The sequence below is a fragment of the Oncorhynchus mykiss genome, chromosome 26, assembly GCF_057628025.1.
Source record: "Oncorhynchus mykiss isolate SJ-2025 chromosome 26, ASM5762802v1, whole genome shotgun sequence".
Taxonomy (NCBI): Eukaryota; Metazoa; Chordata; class Actinopteri; order Salmoniformes; family Salmonidae; genus Oncorhynchus; species Oncorhynchus mykiss.
In genome coordinates this window covers 41,469,923-41,495,236 of record NC_143047.1, presented here as the reverse complement: position 1 = coordinate 41,495,236, position 25,314 = coordinate 41,469,923, and the positions used below count along the sequence as shown (strand labels likewise).

General features: G+C 43.1%; 1 protein-coding gene across 2 annotated transcripts; it reads right to left on the bottom strand.

The window, feature by feature from the left end:
* Nucleotides 1–2,720: 2,720 nt before the first annotated feature.
* Nucleotides 2,721–23,314, bottom strand: pamr1a (peptidase domain containing associated with muscle regeneration 1a). 2 transcript variants are annotated; one of them, XM_090221617.1, is made up of 13 exons: nt 23,236–23,314; nt 22,842–22,978; nt 17,032–17,211; nt 16,134–16,259; nt 10,930–11,044; nt 10,454–10,671; nt 10,126–10,233; nt 9,392–9,592; nt 8,857–9,084; nt 8,350–8,416; nt 6,091–6,353; nt 5,174–5,490; nt 2,721–3,620 (listed from the first exon to the last, which is right to left on the bottom strand). In XM_090221617.1, the coding sequence occupies exons 2-13, from the start codon at nt 22,972–22,974 to the stop codon at nt 3,048–3,050; spliced, it is 2,529 nt and encodes an 842-aa protein (XP_090077743.1). In that variant the 5' UTR covers nt 22,975–22,978; nt 23,236–23,314; the 3' UTR covers nt 2,721–3,047. The 2 variants fall into 2 exon arrangements, with proteins under 2 accessions (XP_090077743.1, XP_090077742.1); XM_090221616.1 differs by having other exon boundaries at nt 22,842–23,281.
* Between the last annotated feature and the right edge of the window lie 2,000 nt (nt 23,315–25,314).

Below are 25,314 nucleotides of genomic sequence, written 5' to 3'. Positions count from 1 at the left end.
TGATATGGTTATGATATGGTTATGATATGACTATGATATGGTTATGATATGATTATGATATGGTTATGATATGATTATGATATGGTTATGATATGATTATGATATGGTTATGATATGGTTATGATATGACTATGATATGGTTATGATATGGTTATGATATGTTTATGATATGGTTATGATATGGTTATGATATGACTATGATATGGTTATGATATGACATGGTTATGATATGGTTATGATATGACTATGATATGGTTATGATATGGTTATGATATGACTATGATATGGTTATGATATGACATGGTTATGATATGACTATGATATGGTTATGATATGACTATGATATGGTTATGATATGGTTATGATATGACTATGATATGGTTATGATATGACATGGTTATGATATGGTTATGATATGACTATGATATGGTTATGATATGGTTATGATATGACTATGATATGACTATGATATGGTTATGATATGACTATGATATGGTTATGATATGACTATGATATGGTTATGATACGATTATGATATGGTTATGATATGGTTATGATATGGTTATGATATGGTTATGATATGACTATGATATGGTTATGATATGACTATGATATGGTTATGATATGACTATGATATGGTTATGATATGGTTATGATATGACTATGATATGGTTATGATATGACTATGATATGGTTATGATATGGTTATGATATGGTTATGATATGACTATGATATGGTTACGATATGGTTATGATATGACTATGATATGGTTATGATATGGTTATGATATGGTTATGATATGATATGGTTATGATATGGTTATGATATGGTTATGATATGATATGGTTATGATATGACTATGATATGGTTATGATATGACTATGATATGGTTATGATATGACTATGATATGGTTATGATATGGTTATGATATGACTATGATATGGTTATGATATGGTTATGATATGGTTATGATATGATATGGTTATGATATGGTTATGATATGGTTATGATATGATATGGTTATGATATGGTTATGATATGACTATGATATGGTTATGATATGATATGGTTATGATATGACCATGATATGGTTATGATATGGTTATGATATGACTATGATATGGTTATGATATGATATGGTTATGATATGACTATGATATGGTTATGATATGATATGACTATGATATGGTTATGATATGATATGGTTATGATATGACTATGATATGGTTATGATATGATATGGTTATGATATGACTATGATATGGTTATGATATGATATGGTTATGATATGACTATGATATGGTTATGATATGGTTATGATATGACTATGATATGGTTATGATATGATATGGTTATGATATGACTATGATATGGTTGATATGATATGATATGGTTATGATATGACTATGACATGGTTATGATATGGTTATGATATGACTATGATATGGTTATGATATGATATGGTTATGATATGACTATGATATGGTTATGATATGATTATGATATGGTTATGATATGACTATGATATGGTTATGATATGACATGATATGATTATGATATGGTTATTTTTGTTTCTGATATAATCATGATATGGTCATGATATGGTTATTTTATGGTTATGATATTATTTTATGGTGATTTTCTGGTTATATGGTTAGGATATGGTAATTTTATGGTTAAGATATGATTATGATATGATTAGGATATGGTAATTTTATGGTTATGATATGGTTAAGATATGGTTAAGATATGGTTATGATATGATTAGGATATGGTAATTTTATGGTTAAGATATGGTTATGATATGATTATGATATGATTATGATATGGTTATTATATGGTTATATAATTATAATATCGGTTATTTTATGATTTTATGGTTATGATATGCTTATGTTATGGTTATTATATGGTGATTTTATGGAAGAACTGGGACATTTTCAGATTGCAGGAATTGTGTACAGATCCTTGTGACATGGGGCTGTGCATTATCATGCTGAAACATGAGGTGATGGCGGCGGATGAATGGCACGACAATGGGCTTCAGGATCTCGTCACGGTATATTTTGTTAATATGTTGTGAATGTATTATAATGTCCTAACATTTTTTTTAACTGCCTTAATTTTGCTGGACCCCAGGAAGAGTAGCTGCTGTCTTGTTAGCATCTAATGGGGATCCATAATAAATTCAAATACGATATCGCTGTGTACTCAAATTGCCATCGATACAATGCAATTGTTTTCATTGTCTGTAGTTTATGCCTGCCCATACCATAACCCCACTGCCACCATGGGGCACTTTGTTCACAATGTTGACATCAGCAAACCGCTCACACGACACCATACATCTGGTCTGCGGTTGGGAGGCCGGTTGGATGTACAACCAAATTCTCTAAAACAACGTCCTAAGGCAGTTTATGGTAGAGAAATTAACATTAAATTATCCGGCAACAGCTATTGTGGACATTTCTGCAATCAGCATACCAATTGCACTCTCCCTCAAAACTTGAGACATTTGTGGCACTGTAACCAAACTGCACATTTTAAAGTGACCTTTTATTGTCCCCAACACAAGGTGCACCTGTGTAATGATCATGCTGTTTAATCAGCTTCTTGATATGCCACACCTGTCAGGTGGATGGATTATCTTGGCAAAGGAGAAATGCTCACTAACAGGGATGTAAACACATTTGTGGACAACATTTGAGAGAAATAAGCTTTTTGGAGCATTTTCTGGGATCTTTTATTTCAGCTCATGAAACATGGAACCAACACTTTACGTGTTGCGTTTATATTTTTGTTCAGTGTACATAATAGTAATTAGAGGTAAATATACATCATAGTAAATAGTGCCAGGGATGACTGTCCTCCCCACATCTCGTCTTAGGAAGTTTCCAATTGGCTCAGCCGAATACACTGCCAAGCACTTAGCCCTGTTATCTGTTTCAGGGAACTGGCAACAGTGAGTAAGTGAGTTGTTAGAAAAATAACACAGGCTGTCAATGATGGCGACAGAGTGGCTGAGACTGGAGTCAAATCAGAGATCTACTTCATGTTTTTCTGTATCCAGTCTTTGAAGTTGTTTATCCGGGTATGGACTGTGTAAAGCCCTGGGCCACAGTTCCATTTCTCATAACCAAAACTTTCTAATGCCAGAAGCTCCCAGACAACACTATCATCCCCCTGTCCCCCCGAAGGACCCGATGATGGCTTAGAGGCAGGAGATGGTATGATTGTAATGCCTGCACTGACAGTGGGACAAGGCTTGGTGGGATTGAGAGGGTGGCGCATTGCACACAGCATATTGTCAGTGATGGTGACAGGGGCCCCACTCTGAGCAAACTGCCTCTCGCACTGAACGACATCCCCCAGCTCGACTACTCCAGTCTGGGCTGTCTCGGCGTCTAGGCTGTGTTTGGAACTGGACCTTGAGTCAGATGCAAGGAGCCAGCCTGTGGCATAGCCCTGTGTGGCGGTCACCTCCCCGCCTTGCATTTTGGGGAGACACACGGGCAGCACACGCTCACTGATCTTGGCCTTGTCCCGTAGCTTCAGAACGGCCAGGTCCGAGTCCAGTGTCACAGGATCAAAGCTGGGATGGACCAGGACAGAGGAAACCTGTTGGATCAGAGGAGACATGAGACAGATGGACTAAAATGAATGCCGTGCGGAGAGTTAGAGCAGTGGCAGCTTGCTTGGCTCAGTCTAAACACATAAGTGTCCCAGCATGCAACTTGGCCGGACCTAAGCACAGCTTACTGACTTGCCATGTGCATTGAGATTTGGTCGGTGAGGTTGGCAACAATAGTCTTACAATCTGTTCTCCGGAGGGAAGTGTTTGTGCATAACGCAAGGAGGTCTAATTGTTTAGGACAAACCCCCAACCTTAGTTTCCTACATCTCCCATTGACATGACAATATATGATTTATACCAGTGTGTCATACAGATGTAGGATCTTAATTTGATCATCCTGTTGCAGAAGAACAGTGCTGGAAATGTAAAACCTGTAGTGTATTTGAGGTTTAGAAAGGCTTCTGAAGTTTGTAATTTACACTTTGAAATGACAGACCTGATTAGCCTTATGGAAAATGTATCAACCCCAACAAACATGTCCATTAATTGTAATCCATATAATAATTCACATTTCCTGGTGCTGCAAGATTATTTTCCTTCTGTTGCAAACTGGCTCAAATTAAGATCCTACACCTGTAGGTGTTTCTCAGTTCAGGATTTGAAGTGACTATATTGCCCCACATTTTAGCACCTTATGGGCCTACTTGAGGCTCCATTTACCTAATGATTTTACAATGCTGACAGAAATGTGTTTCAGTGAAATCTGATGATATCCAAATATTACATATGATATGTAATATCATATGTATTTAATTTTAATTTTACCTTTATTTAACTAGGCAAGTCAGTTAAGAACAAATTCTTATTTGTGGGTTAACTGCCTGTTCAAGGGGCAGAACGACAGATTTGTACCTTGTCAGCTCGGGGATTTGAATTTATTTACTGATGATATCCAAATATTATAATTTGTTGGAAATTATTATGTGGAGGACACAGGATCTTTTAATGTTTTTTTACAGTTATACCACAACAAGATTTAGAGGAATAATCTGATGTGATATGGAAATCAAGACAATTAGACTGCACCTTTAAAATGGGCCACTCATAAATCACCTTGGCATGTTTTGGTAGGCATTAAAGGAGCAATCTACAGTTCCTTCATCCACTTATTAATGAATGCTAAATACCCATTGGTACCCATTCTTATATACATTATTTTAGAATATAACGTAGTTCAATTGTCGTACCCCGTCTGAACGTTTGTAAACAACGTAAATGTAAACAAACCCTGTATAGCCTCAAAATACGGCTACAATATAATGTTCTATATCATTATGTATGGTCAGTCCTTGCAATCCGTAGCTCTGTCTAAGAATTTGAGAGTGGTGACATTTCTCCAGCCACATTCCACAGCTTTTTACCAAAAACAGTGGTGGTGTGTCTGCTTTGTTATTGTTTCAACTGCAGATTGGACCTTGTAGACGTTGTCAAGACCGTATTATAACGGCTTCACAACTGTATTCACAGACTTCAAGAGAGACTTTTACCCCCCTGTGTAGATAGAGCATCCCTCTAGCTTAGCATCACTCACACCCACCTGCAGTTGTTTCAGTGTCCTCATCTGGCCCGGGCTGTGTATTCCCATCACCACTTTAATGTTGGCTGGATCTACCCACTGCGGCTTGCCCACTCCTGCCACCACCAGGCAGTGAGCTGCCACCAGCACACTGAGCTGGGTGACTAGTGCTCCACTGCACGCCAGCTGCCAGGGAGAAGAGGCCTCTTCTGGTGCCGTCTGTAGGCCAGAGCCAGCTCTGCGGATGATGTGGGAGCGGAGATAGATGGCTGCATGCCAGGGCCATCCAATCTTAGTGAGGTTCTGAGGGCTGAAGGCTGCTGGGAGTTGACCACACACTGTTACAGAAAGAGAGAGGAGTAGGTGTCAGAGATGGGAGAGGAAATAGGTTGTTTCTGACTATGTTTCTAACTACCATGTACACCTATGGAGGCAGGTAGCCTAGCGGTTAAGAATGTTTGGTCAGTAACCGAAAGGTCGCTGGTTCGAATCCCCGAGCCAACTAGGTAAAAAATCTGTCAAATGTGCCCTTGAGCAAAGCACTTAACCGGAGCATCTGCAAACCGATGTAAATGCATTAGGGACACTTGAACAGTGATTTAAAATGTTTCATTAATGTGTACTGAATTGTATTGGGGTAGCCTAGTGGTTAGAGCGTTGGGCTAGTAACCGAAAGGTTACAAGTTCATATCCCCGAGCTGACAAGGTGGGGGTTGTTGTCGTTCTGCCCCTGAACAGGCAGTTAACCCACTGTTCCTAGGCCGTCATTGTAAATAAGAATTTGTTCTTAACTGACTTGCCTAGTTAAATAAAGGTCAAATAAAGTGGGACCATATTTGTAAAACCAAATCTGTTCATTCCCTCAAGACATTGGCTGACTAAGTTTGAGTACATCTCCCTTTCTTTGCATCTGTTCTTTAAGTCGGCGCTGCCCTCACCTGGCGAGCAGGAGACATGATGCCCGCTCCACCTGCCAGTCTTCAGACAGGTGCGCCGGGGGCTACCGTAGTGTTGGTAGAGAGAGGAGGCACACTCATACTCTATGCTAGTGTACAGCTGGTGGAAACCACGGGGGATTTCCCTCAGGACAGGGTCTTGGGTGCTGGGGAGGTTCCCTGAGGAGGGTGGGTCCATGCCAGGGGGGTGACTGTCATAGACCGTATGCCTGGATGAGGTGTGAAGCATGTGGACTGGACTTTTCCTGTAGTAGGGGACAGAGAAGGTGTCTGTGTACAAGGAGAAAAGCTTAACATTGGGCATGTTTAAAAAAGATGTAGAATAAATGTTTACTGGGAAGTTATTGTCTGTAAAACACGTGTCAAACTCATTCCAAGGAGGGCAGAGTGTCTGTGGGTTTTCGCTCCACCCTTGTACTTGATTGATGAATTAAGGTCACTAATTAATAAGGATCTCCCCTCACCAAGATGTCTAGATCTTAATTGAAAGGAAAAAAACAAAAACCTGTAGACATTTGGCCCTCTGCGGAATGAGTTTGAAACCACTGCTGTAAAATAAAACCTAATCCACTCAAAAACTAGAAGTGTATAAATTCAGTCAAGGTGCCGGCTTTGTACAGATTGACATACAAACAGTCAGAATGAGACCTATGGTAGTGTTAGTACGGCTCATACTTGGATGTACGGCTCATACCTGGATGTACGGGTCATACCTGGGTGTAGGGGTCATACCTGGGTGTACGGGTCATACCTGGGTTTACGGGTCATACCTGGGTTTACGGGTCATACCTGGATGTACGGGTCATACCTAGGTGTACGGGTCATACCTGGATGTAAGGGTCATACCTGGGTGTACGGGTCACACCTGGATGTAAGGGTCATACCTGGATGTACGGGTTATACCTGGATGTACGGGTCATACCTGGATGTAAGGGTCATACCTGGGTGTACGGGTCATACCTGGGTGTACGGGTCATACCTGGGTGTACGGGTCATACCTGGGTGTATGGGTCATACCTGGATGTAGGGGTCATACCTAGATGTAGGGGTCATACCTGGATGTAGGGGTCATACCTGGGTGTACAGCTCATACCTGGATGTACTGGGTCATACCTTGATGTACGGGTCATATCTGGATGTACGGGGTCATACCTGGATGTACGGGTCATACCTGGATGTACGGGTCATACCTAGATGTATGGGCCATACCTGGGTGTACGGGTCATACCTGGGTGTACGGGTCATACCTGGGTGCACAGGTCATACCTGGGTGCACGGTTCATACCTGGGTTTACGGGTCATACCTGGATGTACGGGTTATACCTGGATGTACGGGTTATACCTGGATGTACAGGTCATACCTGGATGTACGGGTCATACCTGGATGTACGGGTCATACCTGGATGTACGGGGTCATACCTGGATGTACGGGGTCATACCTGAGTGCACGGGTCATACCTGGGTGTATGGGTCATACCTGGGTGTACGGGTCATACCTGGATGTACGGGTCATACCTGGGTGTACGGGTCATACCTGGGTGTATGGGTCATACCTGGATGTAGGGGTCATACCTAGATGTAGGGGTCATACCTGGATGTAGGGGTCATACCTGGGTGTACGGCTCATACCTGGATGTACTGGGTCATACCTTGATGTACGGGTCATATCTGGATGTACGGGGTCATACCTGGATGTACGGGTCATACCTGGATGTACGGGTCATACCTAGATGTATGGGCCATACCTGGGTGTACGGGTCATACGTGGGTGTACGGGTCATACCTGGGTGCACAGGTCATACCTGGGTGCACGGTTCATACCTGGATGTACAGGTCATACCTGGATGTACGGGTTATACCTGGATGTACAGGTCATACCTGGATGTACGGGTCATACCTGGATGTACGGGGTCATACCTGGATGTACGGGGTCATACCTGAGTGCACGGGTCATACCTGGGTGTACGGGTCATACCTGGGTGTACGGGTCATACCTGGATGTACGGGTCATACCTGGGTGTACGGGTCATACCTGGGTGTACGGGTCATACCTGGGTGTACGGCTCATACCTGGATGTACGGGTCATACCTGGATGTACGGGTCATACCTGGATGTACGGGTCATACCTGGATGTACGGGTCATACCTGGATGTACGGGTCATACCTGGGTGTACGGGTCATACCTGGATGTACGGGTCATACCTGGGTGTACGGGTCATACCTGGATGTACGGGTCATACCTGGATGGGGCCTTTGGCTTCACAACTTTGTGTCTCACCAGCTCAGATACCTTAGGCTCTCGACAGGCTGTGGACACAGAGGAAGAGCCCTTAACCACGTAATCAACAGTATTGTCCAGTAACCTAAACAGCAGCACTAAAGCACTATACAGTCTGATGTTATTTAAGCAATAAGGCCCAAGGGGGTGTGATATATCGCCAATATACCACGCTTAAGGGCTGTTCTTATGCACAACGCAACAAAGAGTGCCTGGACACAGCCCTTAGCCGTGATATGTTGGCTATATATATATATCACAAACCCCAGAGGTGCCTTATTGCTATTATAAACTGGTTACCAACGTAATTAGAGCAGTAAAAATGTATGTTTTGTTATAACCGTGGTACACTGTCTGATATACCACGGCTTTCAGACAATCAGCATTCAGGGCTGGAACAAGTCAGTTTATAAATGTGGATAAACATGTGCAAGTGTTTTATGTAAATGGCTGTTTGCTGTCAGTATACCTCTCACACACAGTGGTTGCCGGCCACTCCACGAGCCATCCGGGAGACAGGTGCTCCGGGAGCCTCCACTCAGGATGTAGGAGGGGTTACAGAAGTAGTCCACTGTGTCAGGACCTCCTCCAGAGCCCCTGACCAGCTGGAGGTAGCCATGGTGCAGCCTGGCTGGAGGAGGACACACCCCGAGCCCTCTGACTGGGTCTGCACCCCTCTGACTTGGTCGAATGGGCTCTGAGAGACACAAAGAGATGGAGGAGAGTCATGTTTTGAGAAATGGGCTGGTCATTCAATGGTCTACCATGACTATGGTGTGTATGTTCATTCCTTGTGTACTCTCTTCTTGTGTTCCTTGTGTACTCTCTTCTCGTTTTCCTTGTGTACTCTCTTCTCGTTTTCCTTGTGTAGTTTATTTTATTGACACGTGAGGCATCATCTAATGCAATGCACCTGTTCCATCAGTACTCAGGTCTGCAACATTCCTGTCTGTGGAGGGGATCAATAAAGTTGATCCATTCATTTACATGATCTTTAACTTTACCTTTATCTACCTTCCCACAGATGGGCACCGTGCCACTCCAGGTGGCGTTGGGCAGGCAGGTCCTCTGGGTGCTGCCAGTCAGTGTGTAGGGTGGGTGGCACAGGTACTGAACAGCCAGGAGCTCATCCTCCGGACCGTACACAGAGAGGAGCTCCCCGTTCACGGGCCTCGCTGGCAACACACACACCTGACTCCTAGCAACTGGAAGGCAGAGAGAGTGTTGTCTGTGTATAAATATTATATCAACCATCCCCAGTTTGGTCTTGGTCTGAAATGACCCGTAGCCTTTTCCTGCAGTCAGTGACCAATAGCGCCCCCTTTTGGCCTCATGGGTGGAATGTTCTATTTTAAATAAAAGATTTACAAAAAATGTAACTGATGAAAATCGAGTGTTTCTATGTCAAACCGTTTTGTTATATGTCAGTCTCCTGTGCATATAAAGTGTAATATTGTAATGCAAACTCAATATTGAAGACATTTCAACTTCATATCTGACATTGTCTTCTTTTTTCTAAGCCCATAACCATGTGTGTGAGGTGAATACTTCTGTTTCAATGTAGATTTGTTTAAGACTACCAAGAAACACTCTGTGTGACCCTGATATAACCCACCGCAGTAAAAGGTTTTCCTCCCAGGAAGCAGGAGAGCTAGGTTTTATAATACCTGAATGATAATGAATAACTCACTTTGTTTGGGGAGGAAATGAGGTTATGGCTACCAGACGGATCACTAACCATTCTCACACAGTTGACCTGTGTAGCCTGGCAGACATGCACAGTGAAAAGACTGTACTGGGTTCAGCAAACAGGTTCCATGGTGCTGACAAGGGGAGGGGCTGCACGCTGCAAGGGAGCCGCAAATACAAAACAAACAGACAATTAGACAAATGATTCATGAATAATGAATAATAGGCTGAGCAACAGACAGGCTGACTGACAGACCTGCCTGGCTGATAGATTGAAATAATTAAAATCATCTTGACCAAAATGTAACCATATAAGGACATGCAACATCTATGCTAAAGTCTTGTTCATAATGGCAATAAAACCTGCCTGTAGCTACCTGAGCTCTGCTGAAAAGCGGCAAAGAAGCCATCAAAGTTGTTGTAGCCATCTGAGACAAACAGGACGTGCAGCCTGCTTCCAGAGGTTCTGATTGGTGGAGGCAGCTCATTCCCACAAAACCGGCCAATGACGGGGGAGCTCAGGCTGTCACCATCTCGCAGCTCCACGTAGTCATAGTGACAGTTGTGGTCAGGCTCTAGACTAAGCATGGAGAACCTGGGCGGAACCAAACAAGGTCTTTGTTATCATCATGTTTGGCTGTTAAGTAGGGTAAGATATTAATCACATAGTGTACATATTAGGACATCATCTTACTACCCTTAAAAAAAAAAAAAATCAGTATGGATCCATGAAAGCTGCGACTGGATTGTGACAGACAACTTCCTCATAGAATACCATTCAACTTCATGAAAGCCAATGAGAGATTCAATGAATTTGACAGTATAGTACAGTATAATCAATTCAGGGACCCACCTGAGCTCCACGTTCTCTCCTTTCTCTACCTGCACCCTCCACTCACAGTGCGCATTGATGGGGTAACTCTCCAGCATTATGTGGCCCTGGGCTCTACGAATCACCCCTCCACATGCTAGGGACAAGAACACATACTCTGAGCTCCCATAATGCAACAGAAAATAACTAGAGATTAGAACATAGATGTTTGTAGCAAGTCATTCAAGTCGAAGTGTAATGAACAGTGTTGGGGGGAAGCTCCTCTGAAAATATAGTTTACCAAGCTACCAATTACATCACATCGGCAGAAGTTGAGCTACACTGAAGTTATAAACACAGCTTTCTTAACTGAAGTTACTTTTGATTTGATTTCATATATAAATATAAAATGTCATAGAATACAAATTGCAAGAACAGATCACACTAGAGTCAGAAGTTAACATAGTGTTTAGTTTAGCCTATTAAACATACAAACTATGTTTCAAGTGAGAATTAGACAGGTCTGATGAACTAGACAGGTCTGATGAATTAGACAGGTCTGATGGATTAGACAGGTCTGATGGATTAGACAGGTCTGATGAATTAGACAGGTCTGATGGATTAGACAGGTCTGATGAATTAGACAGGTCTGATGAACTAGACAGGTCTGATGAATTAGACAGGTCTGATGGATTAGACAGGTCTGATGAACAAGACAGGTCTGATGGATTAGACAGGTCTGATGGATTAGACAGGTCTGATGAACTAGACAGGTCTGATGGATTAGACAGGTCTGATGAATTAGACAGGTCTGATGGATTAGACAGGTCTGATGAATTAGACAGGTCTGATGGATTAGACAGGTCTGATGAATTAGACAGGTCTGATGGATTAGACAGGTCTGATGAATTAGACAGGTCTGATGGATTAGACAGGTCTGATGAATTAGACAGGTCTGATGGATTAGACAGGTCTGATGAATTAGACAGGTCTGATGGATTAGACAGGTCTGATGAATTAGAAAGGTCTGATGAATTAGACCGGTCTGATGAATTAGACAGGTCTGATGAATTAGACAGGTCTGATGAATTAGACAGGTCTGATGGATTAGACAGGTCTGATGGATTAGACAGGTCTGATGGATTAGACAGGTCTGATGAATTAGACAGGTCTGATGGATTAGACAGGTCTGATGGATTAGACAGGTCTGATGAATTAGACAGGTCTGATGGATTAGACAGGTCTGATGGATTAGACCGGTCTGATGGATTAGACAGGTTTTATGAATTAGACAGGTCTGGTGGATTAGACAGGTCTGATGAATTAGACCGGTCTGATGAATTAGACCGGTCTGATGAATTAGACCGGTCTGATGAATTAGACAGGTCTGATGAATTAGACCGGTCTGATGAATTAGACAGGTCTGATGAATTAGACAGGTCTGATGGATTAGACAGGTCTGATGGATTAGACCGGTCTGATGGATTAGACAGGTCTGATGAATTAGACAGGTCTGATGGATTAGACAGGTTTTATGAATTAGACAGGTCTGGTGGATTAGACAGGTCTGATGAATTAGACCGGTCTGATGAATTAGAAAGGTCTGATGAATTAGACAGGTCTGATGAATTAGACAGGTCTGATGGATTAGACAGGTCTGATGGATTAGACCGGTCTGATGGATTAGACAGGTCTGATGAATTAGACAGGTCTGATGGATTAGACAGGTCTGGTGGATTAGACAGGTCTGATGAATTAGACAGGTCTGATGGATTAGACAGGTCTGATGGATTAGACAGGTCTGATGAATTAAACAGGTCTGATGGATTAGACAGGTCTGATGGATTAGACAGGTCTGATGGATTAGACAGGTCTGATGGATTAGACAGGTCTGATGGATTAGACAGGTCTGGTGGATTAGACAGGTCTGATGGATTAGACAGGTCTGATGAATTAAACACGTCTGATGAATTAAACAGGTCTGATGAATTAGACAGGTCTGATGGTTTAGACAGGTCTGATGGATTAGACAGGTCTGATGGATTAGACAGGTCTGATGAATTAGACAGGTCTGATGAATTAGACAGGTCTGATGGTTTAGACAGGTCTGATGGATTAGACAGGTCTGATGGATTAGACAGGTCTGATGGATTAGACAGGTCTGATGGTTTAGACAGGTCTGATGGTTTAGACAGGTCTGATGAATTAGACAGGTCTGATGGATTAGACAGGTCTGATGGATTAGACAGGTCTGATGGATTAGACAGGTCTGATGAACTAGACAGGTCTGATGGATTAGACAGGTCTGATGGATTAGACAGGTCTGATGAATTAGACAGGTCTGATGGATTAGACAGGTCTGATGGATTAGACAGGTCTGATGGATTAGACAGGTCTGATGAACTACGCAGGTCTGATGGATTAGACAGGTCTGATGGATTAGACAGGTCTGATGGATTAGACAGGTCTGATGAATTAGACAGGTCTGATGGATTAGACAGGTCTGATGGATTAGACAGGTCTGATGGATTAGACAGGTCTGATGGATTAGACAGGTCTGATGGATTAGACAGGTCTGATGAATTAGACAGGTCTGATGGTTTAGACAGGTCTGATGGATTAGACAGGTCTGATGGATTAGACAGGTCTGATGAATTAGACAGGTCTGATGGATTAGACAGGTCTGATGAATTAGACAGGTCTGATGGATTAGACAGGTCTGACGAATTAGACCGGTCTGATGAATTAGACAGGTCTGATGGATTAGACAGTTCTGATGGATTAGATAGGTCTGATGAACTACGCGGGTCGGATGGATTAGACAGGTCTGATGGATTAGACAGGTCTGATGAATTAAACAGGTCTGATGAATTAAACAGGTCTGATGGATTAGACAGGTCTGATGGATTAGACAGGTCTGATGAATTAGACAGGTCTGATGGATTAGACAGGTCTGATGAATTAGACAGGTCTGATGAACTAGACAGGTCTGATGAATTAGACAGGTCTGATGGATTAGACAGGTCTGATGGATTAGACAGGTCTGATGGATTAGACAGGTCTGATGGATTAGACAGGTCTGATGAATTAGACAGGTCTGATGGATTAGACAGGTCTGATGAATTAGAAAGGTCTGATGAACTAGACAGGTCTGATGGATTAGACAGGTCTGATGGATTAGACAGGTCTGATGGTTTAGACAGGTCTGATGGTTTAGACAGGTCTGATGGTTTAGACAGGTCTGATGGATTAGACAGGTCTGATGGATTAGACAGGTCTGATGAACTACGCAGGTCTGATGGATTAGACAGGTCTGATGGATTAGACAGGTCTGATGAATTAGACAGGTCTGAAGGATTAGACAGGTCTGATGGATTAGACAGGTCTGATGGATTAGACAGGTCTGATGAATTAAACAGGTCTGATGGATTAGACAGGTCTGATTAATTAGACAGGTCTGATGGTTTAGACAGGTCTGATGGATTAGACAGGTCTGATGGATTAGACAGGTCTGATGAATTAGACAGGTCTGATGGATTAGACAGGTCTGATGAATTAGACAGGTCTGATGGATTAGACAGGTCTGACGAATTAGACCGGTCTGATGAATTAGACAGGTCTGATGGATTAGACAGGTCTGATGGATTAGATAGGTCTGATGAACTACGCGGGTCGGATGGATTAGACAGGTCTGATGGATTAGACAGGTCTGATGGATTAGACAGGTCTGATGAATTAGACAGGTCTGAAGGATTAGACAGGTCTGATGGATTAGACAGGTCTGATGGATTAGACAGGTCTGATGAATTAAACAGGTCTGATGGATTAGACAGGTCTGATGAATTAGACAGGTCTGATGAATTAGACAGGTCTGATGGATTAGACAGGTCTGATGAATTAGACCGGTCTGATGAATTAGACAGGTCCGATGGATTAGACAGGTCAGATGAATTAGACAGGTCTGATGGATTAGACAGGTCTGATGGATTAGATAGGTCTGATGGATTAGACAGGTCTGATGGATTAGACAGGTCTGATGGATTAGACAGGTCTGATGGATTAGACAGGTCTGATGGATTAGACAGGTCTGATGAATTAGACAGGTCTGATGAATTAGACAGGTCTGATGGATTAGACAGGTCTGATGAATTAGACAGGTCTGATGAATTAGACAGGTCTGATGAATTAAACAGGTCTGATGAATTAGACAGGTCTGATGGTTTAGACAGGTCTGATGAATTAGACAGGTCTGATGAATTAGACAGGTCTGATGGATTAGACAGGTCTGATGAATTAGACAGGTCTGATGGATTAGACAGGTCTGATGAATTAGACAGGTCTGATGGATTAGACAGGTCTGATGAATTAGACAGGTCTGATGAATTAGACAGGTCAGATGAATTAGACAGGTCTGATGAATTAGACAGGTCTGATGGTTTAGACAGGTCTGATGAATTAGACAGGTCTGATGGATTAGACAGGTCTGATGGATTAGACAGGTCTGATGGATTAGACAGGTCTGATGAATTAGACAGGTCTGATGAATTAGACAGGTCTGATGAATTAGACAGGTCAGATGAATTAGACAGGTCTGATGGATTAGACAGGTCTGATGAATTAGACAGGTCAGATGAATTAGACAGGTCTGATGAATTAGACAGGTCAGATGAATTAGACAGGTCTGATGAATTAGACAGATCAGATGAATTTGACAGGTAGGATGCCAAAAAAGTAAGGAAATGATTGCCTACTTCACACATTTGTCTTTTAGCAAAAAAAGTAGTGTGTAGTCCCAGTAGTTAGAGACACCACTATATAGCTAAATAGTAGTGTGTAGTCCCAGTAGTTAGCTACACCACTATATAGCTAAATAGTAGTGTGTAGTCCCAGTAGTTAGAGACACCACTATATGGCTAAATAGTAGTGTGTAGTCCCAGTAGTTAGAGACACCACTATATAGCTAAATAGTAGTGTGTAGTCCCAGAAGTTAGCTACACCACTATATAGCTAAAAAGTAGTGTGTAGTTCCAGTAGTTAGCTACACCACTATATGGCTAAAAAGTAGTGTGTCGTTCCAGTAGTTAGATACACCACTAACGTTAAATGGCTAAAAAGTAATTAACTACTGAAATGTTACCAACATTTCAATGTAGTTCACTACTCCCCAACACTGCCAATGAAACAAGTGAAAAACTCCCAAGGACTGTAATTTAGAAAATGCTCTACCCCTGAAACAGCTGACTCACTCTTGCAGTCTCCACCTGCCCAGCCCTGACGACAGTCCGTACAGAATCTCCCTCGGATGAAGAAATCATCCTTGGCCTCCCACGTCCCATTGTGACAGGTTTTACAGTTCTCAAACAGACTGCAGCCTGAGGGAAGAGGAGAAACAGGGGAGCCAGGAGATCAGGTCAGTGTTCTGCAAGCAGCTAAATGACATGCAATTTCAACCAATATTTTATCACGTTCAATGTTTTGGTTAATTTAAACGTTTATAAATCTGTAAGAAAAAGTGAATCCTTGTAATTACATCTTAACGTTAAAGCGTTATCAACATGTGAAGAATAAGAAGACAAATGTCAGTGTACAAACAGTTGTATTGTGGGTAAGAAAGCTGGAAGGGAGTAAGAGGGAAGCAGTAGAGGGCACAGATTAAATAGAAGGAGACAGATGTCTCACAGGATGTAGAAATCTGAAGCGTCCGTTTAGAGCTTCTTCTCACCACCAAATTTGGTGATGGGAGGAAGTCCAGGGGCGGAACGTGGGAGAAAATTGAGTTAAATTAAACTTGGTGTCAATACAGTTCTCTTCCCAAATTACAATCTGTTATGAACAGAGTGGACTAAGTTTTGTATACTTGACCCTTTACCAAAGTTCCCAAAAATGGTTTTGTTTACAAGGAAGGCAACGGCGAATTGAATTATTGCACATGAACACTTCACAAAGAAGGTGTTACCTAGCAGAAATATGCAAATATATGCTAAAACATGACAACAGGACCTCGCTAGGTCGTGCTTGGTTCTGCCCACCTCCATGCCTGTTCTGCCCAATATGCTTAATTTGCTCCCACTGGAAATGACAACGATGAGATATTTTGGGGGTTAGTTACCAGTATCTTTGGTAGAGGTCTGATAGGTTGTTTACCAGGGTGGATGATGCAGGGGTCACACTGGTCCAGTTGGTTGCGGCAGCAGGGGACGGAGTAGCCCACCCGTGCCCCCTGGGAAGGACATCTACACTGGATCAGCTGGTACTCACAACAGTCCCTACACATGTGGTTCCACTCTGAGCTGGGACACTTGTCATCCACCACACCTCTGGAATCTAAAATCAATCAAATGTATTTCATAAAGCCCATTTTAGCGTGGCAAGTAGCCTAACGGTTAGAACATTGGGTCAATAACCGAAAGGTTGCTAGATCGAATCCCCGAGCCCAGCAAGTTGAAGAATGTGCCCTTGAGCAAGGCACTGAACCCTAATTGCTCCAGGGTCACTGTTGACAATGGCTGACCCTGGTCGTGACCCCATTCCCTGAGGGTGTCTCGGGGAGAGTTGGGATATGCAAAAATAAACACATTTCCAATTCACACATGTATTAACACATACCTGCACAACACATGATACCCAGACTAAACTCAAAACAACAAGCTATGTCGTATCAAGTGAGTTTCACATAAAGAGACTGGCATGTTGTGAGTCAAGGTATCCTAGTGGTTAGAGCGTTGGACTTGTAACTGAAAGGTTGCAAGATCGAATCCCCGAGCTGACAAGGTAAAAATCTGTCGTTCTGCCCCTGAACAAGGCAGTTACCCCACTGTTCCCCGGTAGGCTGTCATTGAAAATAAGAATTTGTTATTAACTGACTTGCCAAGTTAAATAAAAAAAAACATGTCACGAGGCATGGCATTCATTTGTCTATGATTACTGCTTCTGTAAAATAACATGCTCTATAGTCTACATGAATGCACGTCTGCATTCATGACATGTACTTGCCAAAATAATATTTAGCTACAGTTTGAAAGCAACACAAAACAAGGACACCTCGTCTGTACATATATTTTAATGTTTCCTCTCTGTACTGGAAGAATGTTTTTTTGGGGGATAAAGTCATTTGTATGAAGCTTACTTCTGCTATCTCAGAGATCTGGTTATCATATTCGTTTGACTAGGGCTCTATAACGCTGCGTTTAACCTGGCAGACCAATTATAATATATATTTTTCACTAATTGGTCTTTTGACCAATCAGATCAGCTCTTTTGCCAATGATTTGGACAAAATATCAGAATTGTGCTCTCTGTGTAAACGCAGCCATAGCTACATTAGTAGTTTGGGTCCTGGATGCTGAAACAGCCTTCTAGCAGTGTGTATAACAGACAATATGCCACGGGTATGATGCTAAACTAATTTGCAGTCGTATTTATGTTGGTAAACAGTTTATAATGGCAATATGGCACCTCAGGGGTTTGTGGTATGTAGCCAATGTATCACTGCTAAGGGCTGTGTCCTAAGAACAGACTTTAGGTGTGGTATATTGGCCAAGATACAACAACTCCTCGGGCCTTATTGCTTAAGTATAGCATGTGTACACTGGAGGAGGGTTTAGGGTAGCAATCCTCTGTGAGACTATAATCGGTTAGATACCTCTCATCAACTTCCAGGTGCCTTGTGGCAAGTTCTATGTGATTCTATGCTGTGATTCTACAGTTCTCTGATGACTAACTCTGCTGAGTGGGTTAATCCTATTGGAACAGGGCTAATGTGCTTGAATCGTAAATTCATGGTTCACAGTTCACATCGTGCTCCCCCAGGGGTCATTACAATAGCAAGAAACCCCCCAAACCCAATCTGACCCTGTCTCGAGATGGTTCCAAAGACATGTCTTTAACCCTCTAGGGACTAAACCCTGTCTAATCTGGGGTTCTACTATCTATATGGAATTGTTTTAAGAAGGTCACACCAAGGGTCAGTTACCTATTTGATTTGACATTTTAAGACTCCTTGAACTATAAAATACAATATAAAAACAAATAGTTGATGAAAAAATGTATTTCACCAAACTGCTCATACAAACACATCGAATAACAGATTCACTACATGGAACAACAGATGGTCCACCCCCCCCAAAAAAAATATAAAGGAAGTTTGTTCTAAATGTCTGTCCTATATCTGAGAGAAACATTTGTTGTTGTTTCAGCATTAAGTCTCCATATATACTTCCATTCATTTTTCAACTGTTACCGGGGGACCTTCAGGCACGTCTTGTGAGGCCTGTGGGCGTCCTAGAGCATAACAACCACATGTACGTGTTCATGAGAGTCTCACATCCTATTAGTGTGTAGCCCAAACTGTTGGGACGCTACAGACAGAAGTCGGCAGATCGTCTGCACCGACTTCAGACGAGTTCTGATACGTTTTGTGGGGGTTGTAGAGCAAAACGGAGAACACCACCGTGTTCGTTAGTCTCATCTTTCCATAGAGGGGTCAGGTCAAACTCTTCGGACGCTACAGACAGAAGTCGGCAGATCGTCTGTACCGACTTCAGACGAGTTCTGATACGTTTTGTGGGGGTTGTAGAGCAAAACGGAGAACACCACCGTGTTCGTTAGTCTCATCTTTCCATAGAGGGGTCAGGTCAAACTCTTCGGATGCTACAGACAGAAGTCGGCAGATCGTCTGTACCGACTTCAGACGAGTTCTAATACGTTTTGTGGGGGTTGTAGAGCAAAACGGAGAACACCACCGTGTTCGTTAGTCTCATCTTTCCATAGAGGGGTCAGGCCAAACTCTTCGGATGCTACAGACAGAAGTCGGCAGATCGTCTGCACCGACTTCAGACGAGTTCTAATACGTTTTGTGGGGGTTGTAGAGCAAAACGGAGAACACCACCGTGTTCGTTAGTCTCATCTTTCCATAGAGGGGTCAGGCCAAACTCTTCAGATGCTACAGACAGAAGTCGGCAGATCGTCTGCACCGACTTCAGACGAGTTCTGATACGTTTTGTGGGGGTTGTAGAGCAAAACGGAGAACACCACCGTGTTCGTTAGAGTCTCATCTTTCCATAGAGGGGTCAGGTCAAACTCTTCGGATGCTACAGACAGAAGTCGGCAGATCGTCTGTACCGACTTCAGACGAGTTCTGATACGTTTTGTGGGGGTTGTAGAGCAAAACGGAGAACACCACCGTGTTCGTTAGTCTCATCTTTCCATAGAGGGGTCAAACTCTTCGGATGCTACAGACAGAAGTCGGCAGATCGTCTGTACCGACTTCAGACGAGTTCTGATACGTTTTGTGGGGGTTGTAGAGCAAAACGGAGAACACCACCGTGTTCGTTAGTCTCATCTTTCCATAGAGGGGTCAGGCCAAACTCTTCGGATGCTACAGACAGAAGTCGGCAGATCGTCTGCACCGACTTCAGACGAGTTCTAATACGTTTTGTGGGGGTTGTAGAGCAAAACGGAGAACACCACCGTGTTCGTTAGTCTCATCTTTCCATAGAGGGGTCAGGCCAAACTCTTCAGATGCTACAGACAGAAGTCGGCAGATCGTCTGCACCGACTTCAGACGAGTTCTAATACGTTTTGTGGGGGTTGTAGAGCAAAACGGAGAACACCACCGTGTTCGTTAGTCTCATCTTTCCATAGAGGGGCCAAACTCTTCGGATGCTACAGACAGAAGTCGGCAGATCGTCTGCACCGACTTCAGACGAGTTCTGATACGTTTTGTGGGGGTTGTAGAGCAAAACGGAGAACACCACCGTGTTCGTTAGTCTCATCTTTCCATAGAGGGGTCAGGCCAAACTCTTCGGATGCTACAGACAGAAGTCGGCAGATCGTCTGTACCGACTTCAGACGAGTTCTGATACGTTTTGTGGGGGTTGTAGAGCAAAACGGAGAACACCACCGTGTTCGTTAGTCTCATCTTTCCATAGAGGGGTCAGGCCAAACTCTTCGGATGCTACAGACAGAAGTCGGCAGATCGTCTGTACCGACTTCAGACGAGTTCTGATACGTTTTGTGGGGGTTGTAGAGCAAAACGGAGAACACCACCGTGTTCGTTAGTCTCATCTTTCCATAGAGGGGTCAGGCCAAACTCTTCGGATGCTACAGACAGAAGTCGGCAGATCGTCTGTACCGACTTCAGACGAGTTCTGATACGTTTTGTGGGGGTTGTAGAGCAAAACGGAGAACACCACCGTGTTCGTTAGTCTCATCTTTCCATAGAGGGGTCAGGCCAAACTCTTCGGATGCTACAGACAGAAGTCGGCAGATCGTCTGTACCGACTTCAGACGAGTTCTGATACGTTTTGTGGGGGTTGTAGAGCAAAACGGAGAACACCACCGTGTTCGTTAGAGTCTCATCTTTCCATAGAGGGGTCAGGTCAAACTCTTCGGATGCTACAGACAGAAGTCGGCAGATCGTCTGTACCGACTTCAGACGAGTTCTAATACGTTTTGTGGGGGTTGTAGAGCAAAACGGAGAACACCACCGTGTTCGTTAGTCTCATCTTTCCATAGAGGGGTCAAACTCTTCGGATGCTACAGACAGAAGTCGGCAGATCGTCTGCACCGACTTCAGACGAGTTCTGATACGTTTTGTGGGGGTTGTAGAGCAAAACGGAGAACACCACCGTGTTCGTTAGTCTCATCTTTCCATAGAGGGGTCAAACTCTTCGGATGCTACAGACAGAAGTCGGCAGATCGTCTGCATCGACTTCAGACGAGTTCTGATACGTTTTGTGGGGGTTGTAGAGCAAAACGGAGAACACCACCGTGTTCGTTAGTCTCATCTTTCCATAGAGGGGTCAAACTCTTCGGATGCTACAGACAGAAGTCGGCAGATCGTCTGTACCGACTTCAGACGAGTTCTGATACGTTTTGTGGGGGTTGTAGAGCAAAACGGAGAACACCACCGTGTTCGTTAGAGTCTCATCTTTCCATAGAGGGGTCAAACTCTTCGGATGCTACAGACAGAAGTCGGCAGATCGTCTGTACCGACTTCAGACGAGTTCTGATACGTTTTGTGGGGGTTGTAGAGCAAAACGGAGAACACCACCGTGTTCGTTAGTCTCATCTTTCCATAGAGGGGTCAGGTCAAACTCTTCGGATGCTACAGACAATTTTGTGAGAAGACCAATTTTCACCTTTCACCGCAGATTCGGAAGTGCAACATTGGCGGATTGAAATGTATCTAGGCGAACAGATATCTCTAGTTTAAACTGACGTCTTTTTACAGGGATTATTTTGTTATGCTAATTCGATTTCTAGGGGGTTTAACAGAGTCCTACAGTCATACATATTCTCATTACAGTCTGGTCAAAATGAGTGTGGCAATACATAGAAAATGTCCCCAGCTTTCTAACAGCAGGAAACTTAGAATCCAGACTTGACTAGGTCAGTGACTAGAGAAGTTATAACCCAGACATGACTAGGTCAGTGACTAGAGAAGTTAAAACTCAGACATGACTAGGTATGTGACTATAGAAGTTATAACCCAGACTTGACTAGGTATGTGACTAGAGAAGTTAGAACTCAGACTTGACTAGGTATGTGACTAGAGAAGTTATAACCCAGACTTGACTAGGTCAGTGACTAGAGAAGTTATAACCCAGACATGACTAGGTATGTGACAATAGAAGTTAACTCAGACTTGACTAGGTCAGTGACTAGAGAAGTTAACTCAGACTTGACTAGGTCAGTGACTAGAGAAGTAAACTCAGACTTGACTAGGTATGTAACTATAGAAGTTAACTCAGACATGACTAGGTATGCCCATATGACTCAGAGAGGAAATAAATTACTCAGCAAGTGCAAAAGAAAAACTCTAACAATGGAAGTTGTGTGAACAGTTCAGAATAGGGAGGCTAATACAAGTTGCAGCAGGCTTCGTAGAGTCATACATCTGAATTAAATGTGTTATCATCAGTATATGATGAAATCATCGCTCTAGCTCTTACCGTGGGGCCAGGCAGTTGCATGAAGGCAGAGTAGAATGACATGGAGAAGAAGAAGCAGGAGGTGTCTGGGTTGCAGATGAGGGGGCATTGTCGTTCTCCCAGTGGGCTGCACCCTCTGGCACACAAGGACCATAGAGCTAGGAACCAGAACACACATGATGTCACTGAGGAGTGACAGGAGTCCGGAATCTAAAGTGTTCCTGTTCAGAACGCTCCACATCAATCCCACTATCCTCTCTTTCTCTGGGCTCTAGATGCAAAGCAGCTGTTGAGAACACACACTCACCACACTAAAAGAGAGATTTAACCCTTTCTTTTCACCAGGAGTGGCACTGGCATTCTGCACTCTCTCTCTCTCTCTCTGTGATGACGGACAAGCTCCATGCATACTCACCATGCATCTGAACTCTCCAGCTTCTGTTTTTACAGACGTGCCATGTGGAGTTCTGGAAGTCCAAAGGAAAAGGGGAGTGGCTGCATATTGGCATGTCGAGAGTGTTGCAGGGAAAAACACTGTCACTTTTAATGGAGAGAACAGAGATGGCGAGTTGATGATACTCCAGGGAAAGATGTTTTCCGTCTGTGTATGGCGGGGGAATTCAGGGAAGCCTGAATCAGGACGTCATTGTACTGGCTCTGGCCTGCGAGATCTGCGGGGAGGCCATGCCAACAAACAGTGATAAGCAGAAATAATGTCATTCCTGTTCCTGTTCATAGTTGTCTATAGGAGCGAACCTGGGCAAAGCTTCTATACAGGATGACAGTGTATTCTCTACAAAAGGGCCCCAGGCAATGGGGCGGACAGGCACTGTACAGCTCATTGCAAATCACTGTTTGTTTTTCATTACCTGGCTTGAATACAGTTCCCATGTAAAGAGAGAAACTCTTTTTCCAGGCATTGCATCCAGATGGGACTGGGAGTTAAGATTTTAACTCTTTTTCCAGGCATTGCATCCAGATGGGACTGGGAGTTAAGATTTTAACTGACCATAGGGACCAGAACCATTAGGTTTAATGGACATTTTGCCTCCTAGTTCCAGTGAAGGTTGAAAAGAAACCAAAGAAAACCCCCCTATACTTTATGTACTATAAATTACAAACCCTAGCCAGTAACTCTTCCACCCTTGTGTACATCTGAGGAATACAGACTTTTCAAATGCCTTATCCAAAAACAGTCTTCGGGAATCGACTACAGCCGAGGTAAATGGAAAAATCATGTATATTTTATTTTGAGTGGACCATCCCTTTAAGCAATATGGTAATAGCTTAACATTCCCTTTCAGAAGACAAGAGACACCTGGTGGTTACGTATAGAAACAGCATCTAATTAGGAAAAACATATTTTACACTTTTACAAATTAAGTCAAAGCACAAATTGATTTAGAATACATCCATTTAAAAAAAAGAAAGATAAAATGAGTAGCCATGAGGGGTAGGAGAAGAAAGGTAAATATATGACAGAGTGACTTGAGGTTACATCGGACGACAACACATTGACGGGTCCAGCACAGACTGCTGAAACAGACTCATGACATTAGTTTTGACTCATTTGTCATGCGAACACAGTGACTCCTTAGCGTTGAAGCAATGATGGAACCAGAGACATATCTAAAGGTAGTTTATTATAGAAAATATTTATAATAAACTCTATACGTGTCTCTGTGAAGATCCATTGATATGATTCAACAATTAATTGCTATACTCGGCACAATCCCTTGTGCTATTTGACAGATCAATAAACAAATAATTTCACATCAGAACTTATTGATAGAACTTGTAGATCAATTTAACTGCGTAGTTAGTAAAACACAGATTAATTAATATGGTTTATATTTGACCCTTTCCTTCATTTATACTGCAGGCACAAAGCAGATTACCTCTATATGGGACTGGGAACAACAGCACTGTTACGGGCTTTTCACACTACTGACCCGAACTGGGCCGAGACCAACCAAGCTGTACTGAGCTGGCCTGGTCATGAACACACCAGATTTGATGGCACCATGCTGAAAAGCACAATGTGCTCAGAGCCAGCAGTTTGGGTCGGTACGATAGTGTTAAAAAAATATTTGTTACTGGTTCACACTGCTTCATGGTGAACAGAAAACTCTGTGCTGACTCAGCACAGATACTCACACCCTGCCACAGATACTCACACCCTGCCACAGATACTCACACCCTGCCACAGATACTCACACCCTGCCACAGATACTCACACCCTGCCACAGATACTCACACCCTGCCACAGATACTCACACCCTGCCACAGATACTCACACCCTGCCACAGATACCCACACCCTGCCACAGATACCCACACCCTGCCACAGATACTCACACCCTGCCACAGATACTCACACCCTGCCACAGATACTCACACCCTGCCACAGATACTCACACCCTGCCACAGATACTCACACCCTGCCACAGATACTCACACCCTGCCACAGATACTCACACCCTGCCACAGATACC

What these genes read in the sequence shown, in the direction of transcription:
- pamr1a (XM_090221616.1), bottom strand. Translation starts at nt 23,061, where the DNA reads ATGTGGAGCGTTCTGAACAGGAACACTTTAGATTCCGGACTCCTGTCA. An exon ending in TGCAACTGCCTGGCCCCACG is followed by an intron (nt 17,212 to 22,841) that starts GTAAGAGCTAGA and finishes GATTGATTTTAG; the next exon opens with ATTCCAGAGGTGTGGTGGAT. An exon ending in TCATGTCTCCTGCTCGCCAG is followed by an intron (nt 5,491 to 6,090) that starts GTGAGGGCAGCG and finishes TTTCTGTAACAG; the next exon opens with TGTGTGGTCAACTCCCAGCA.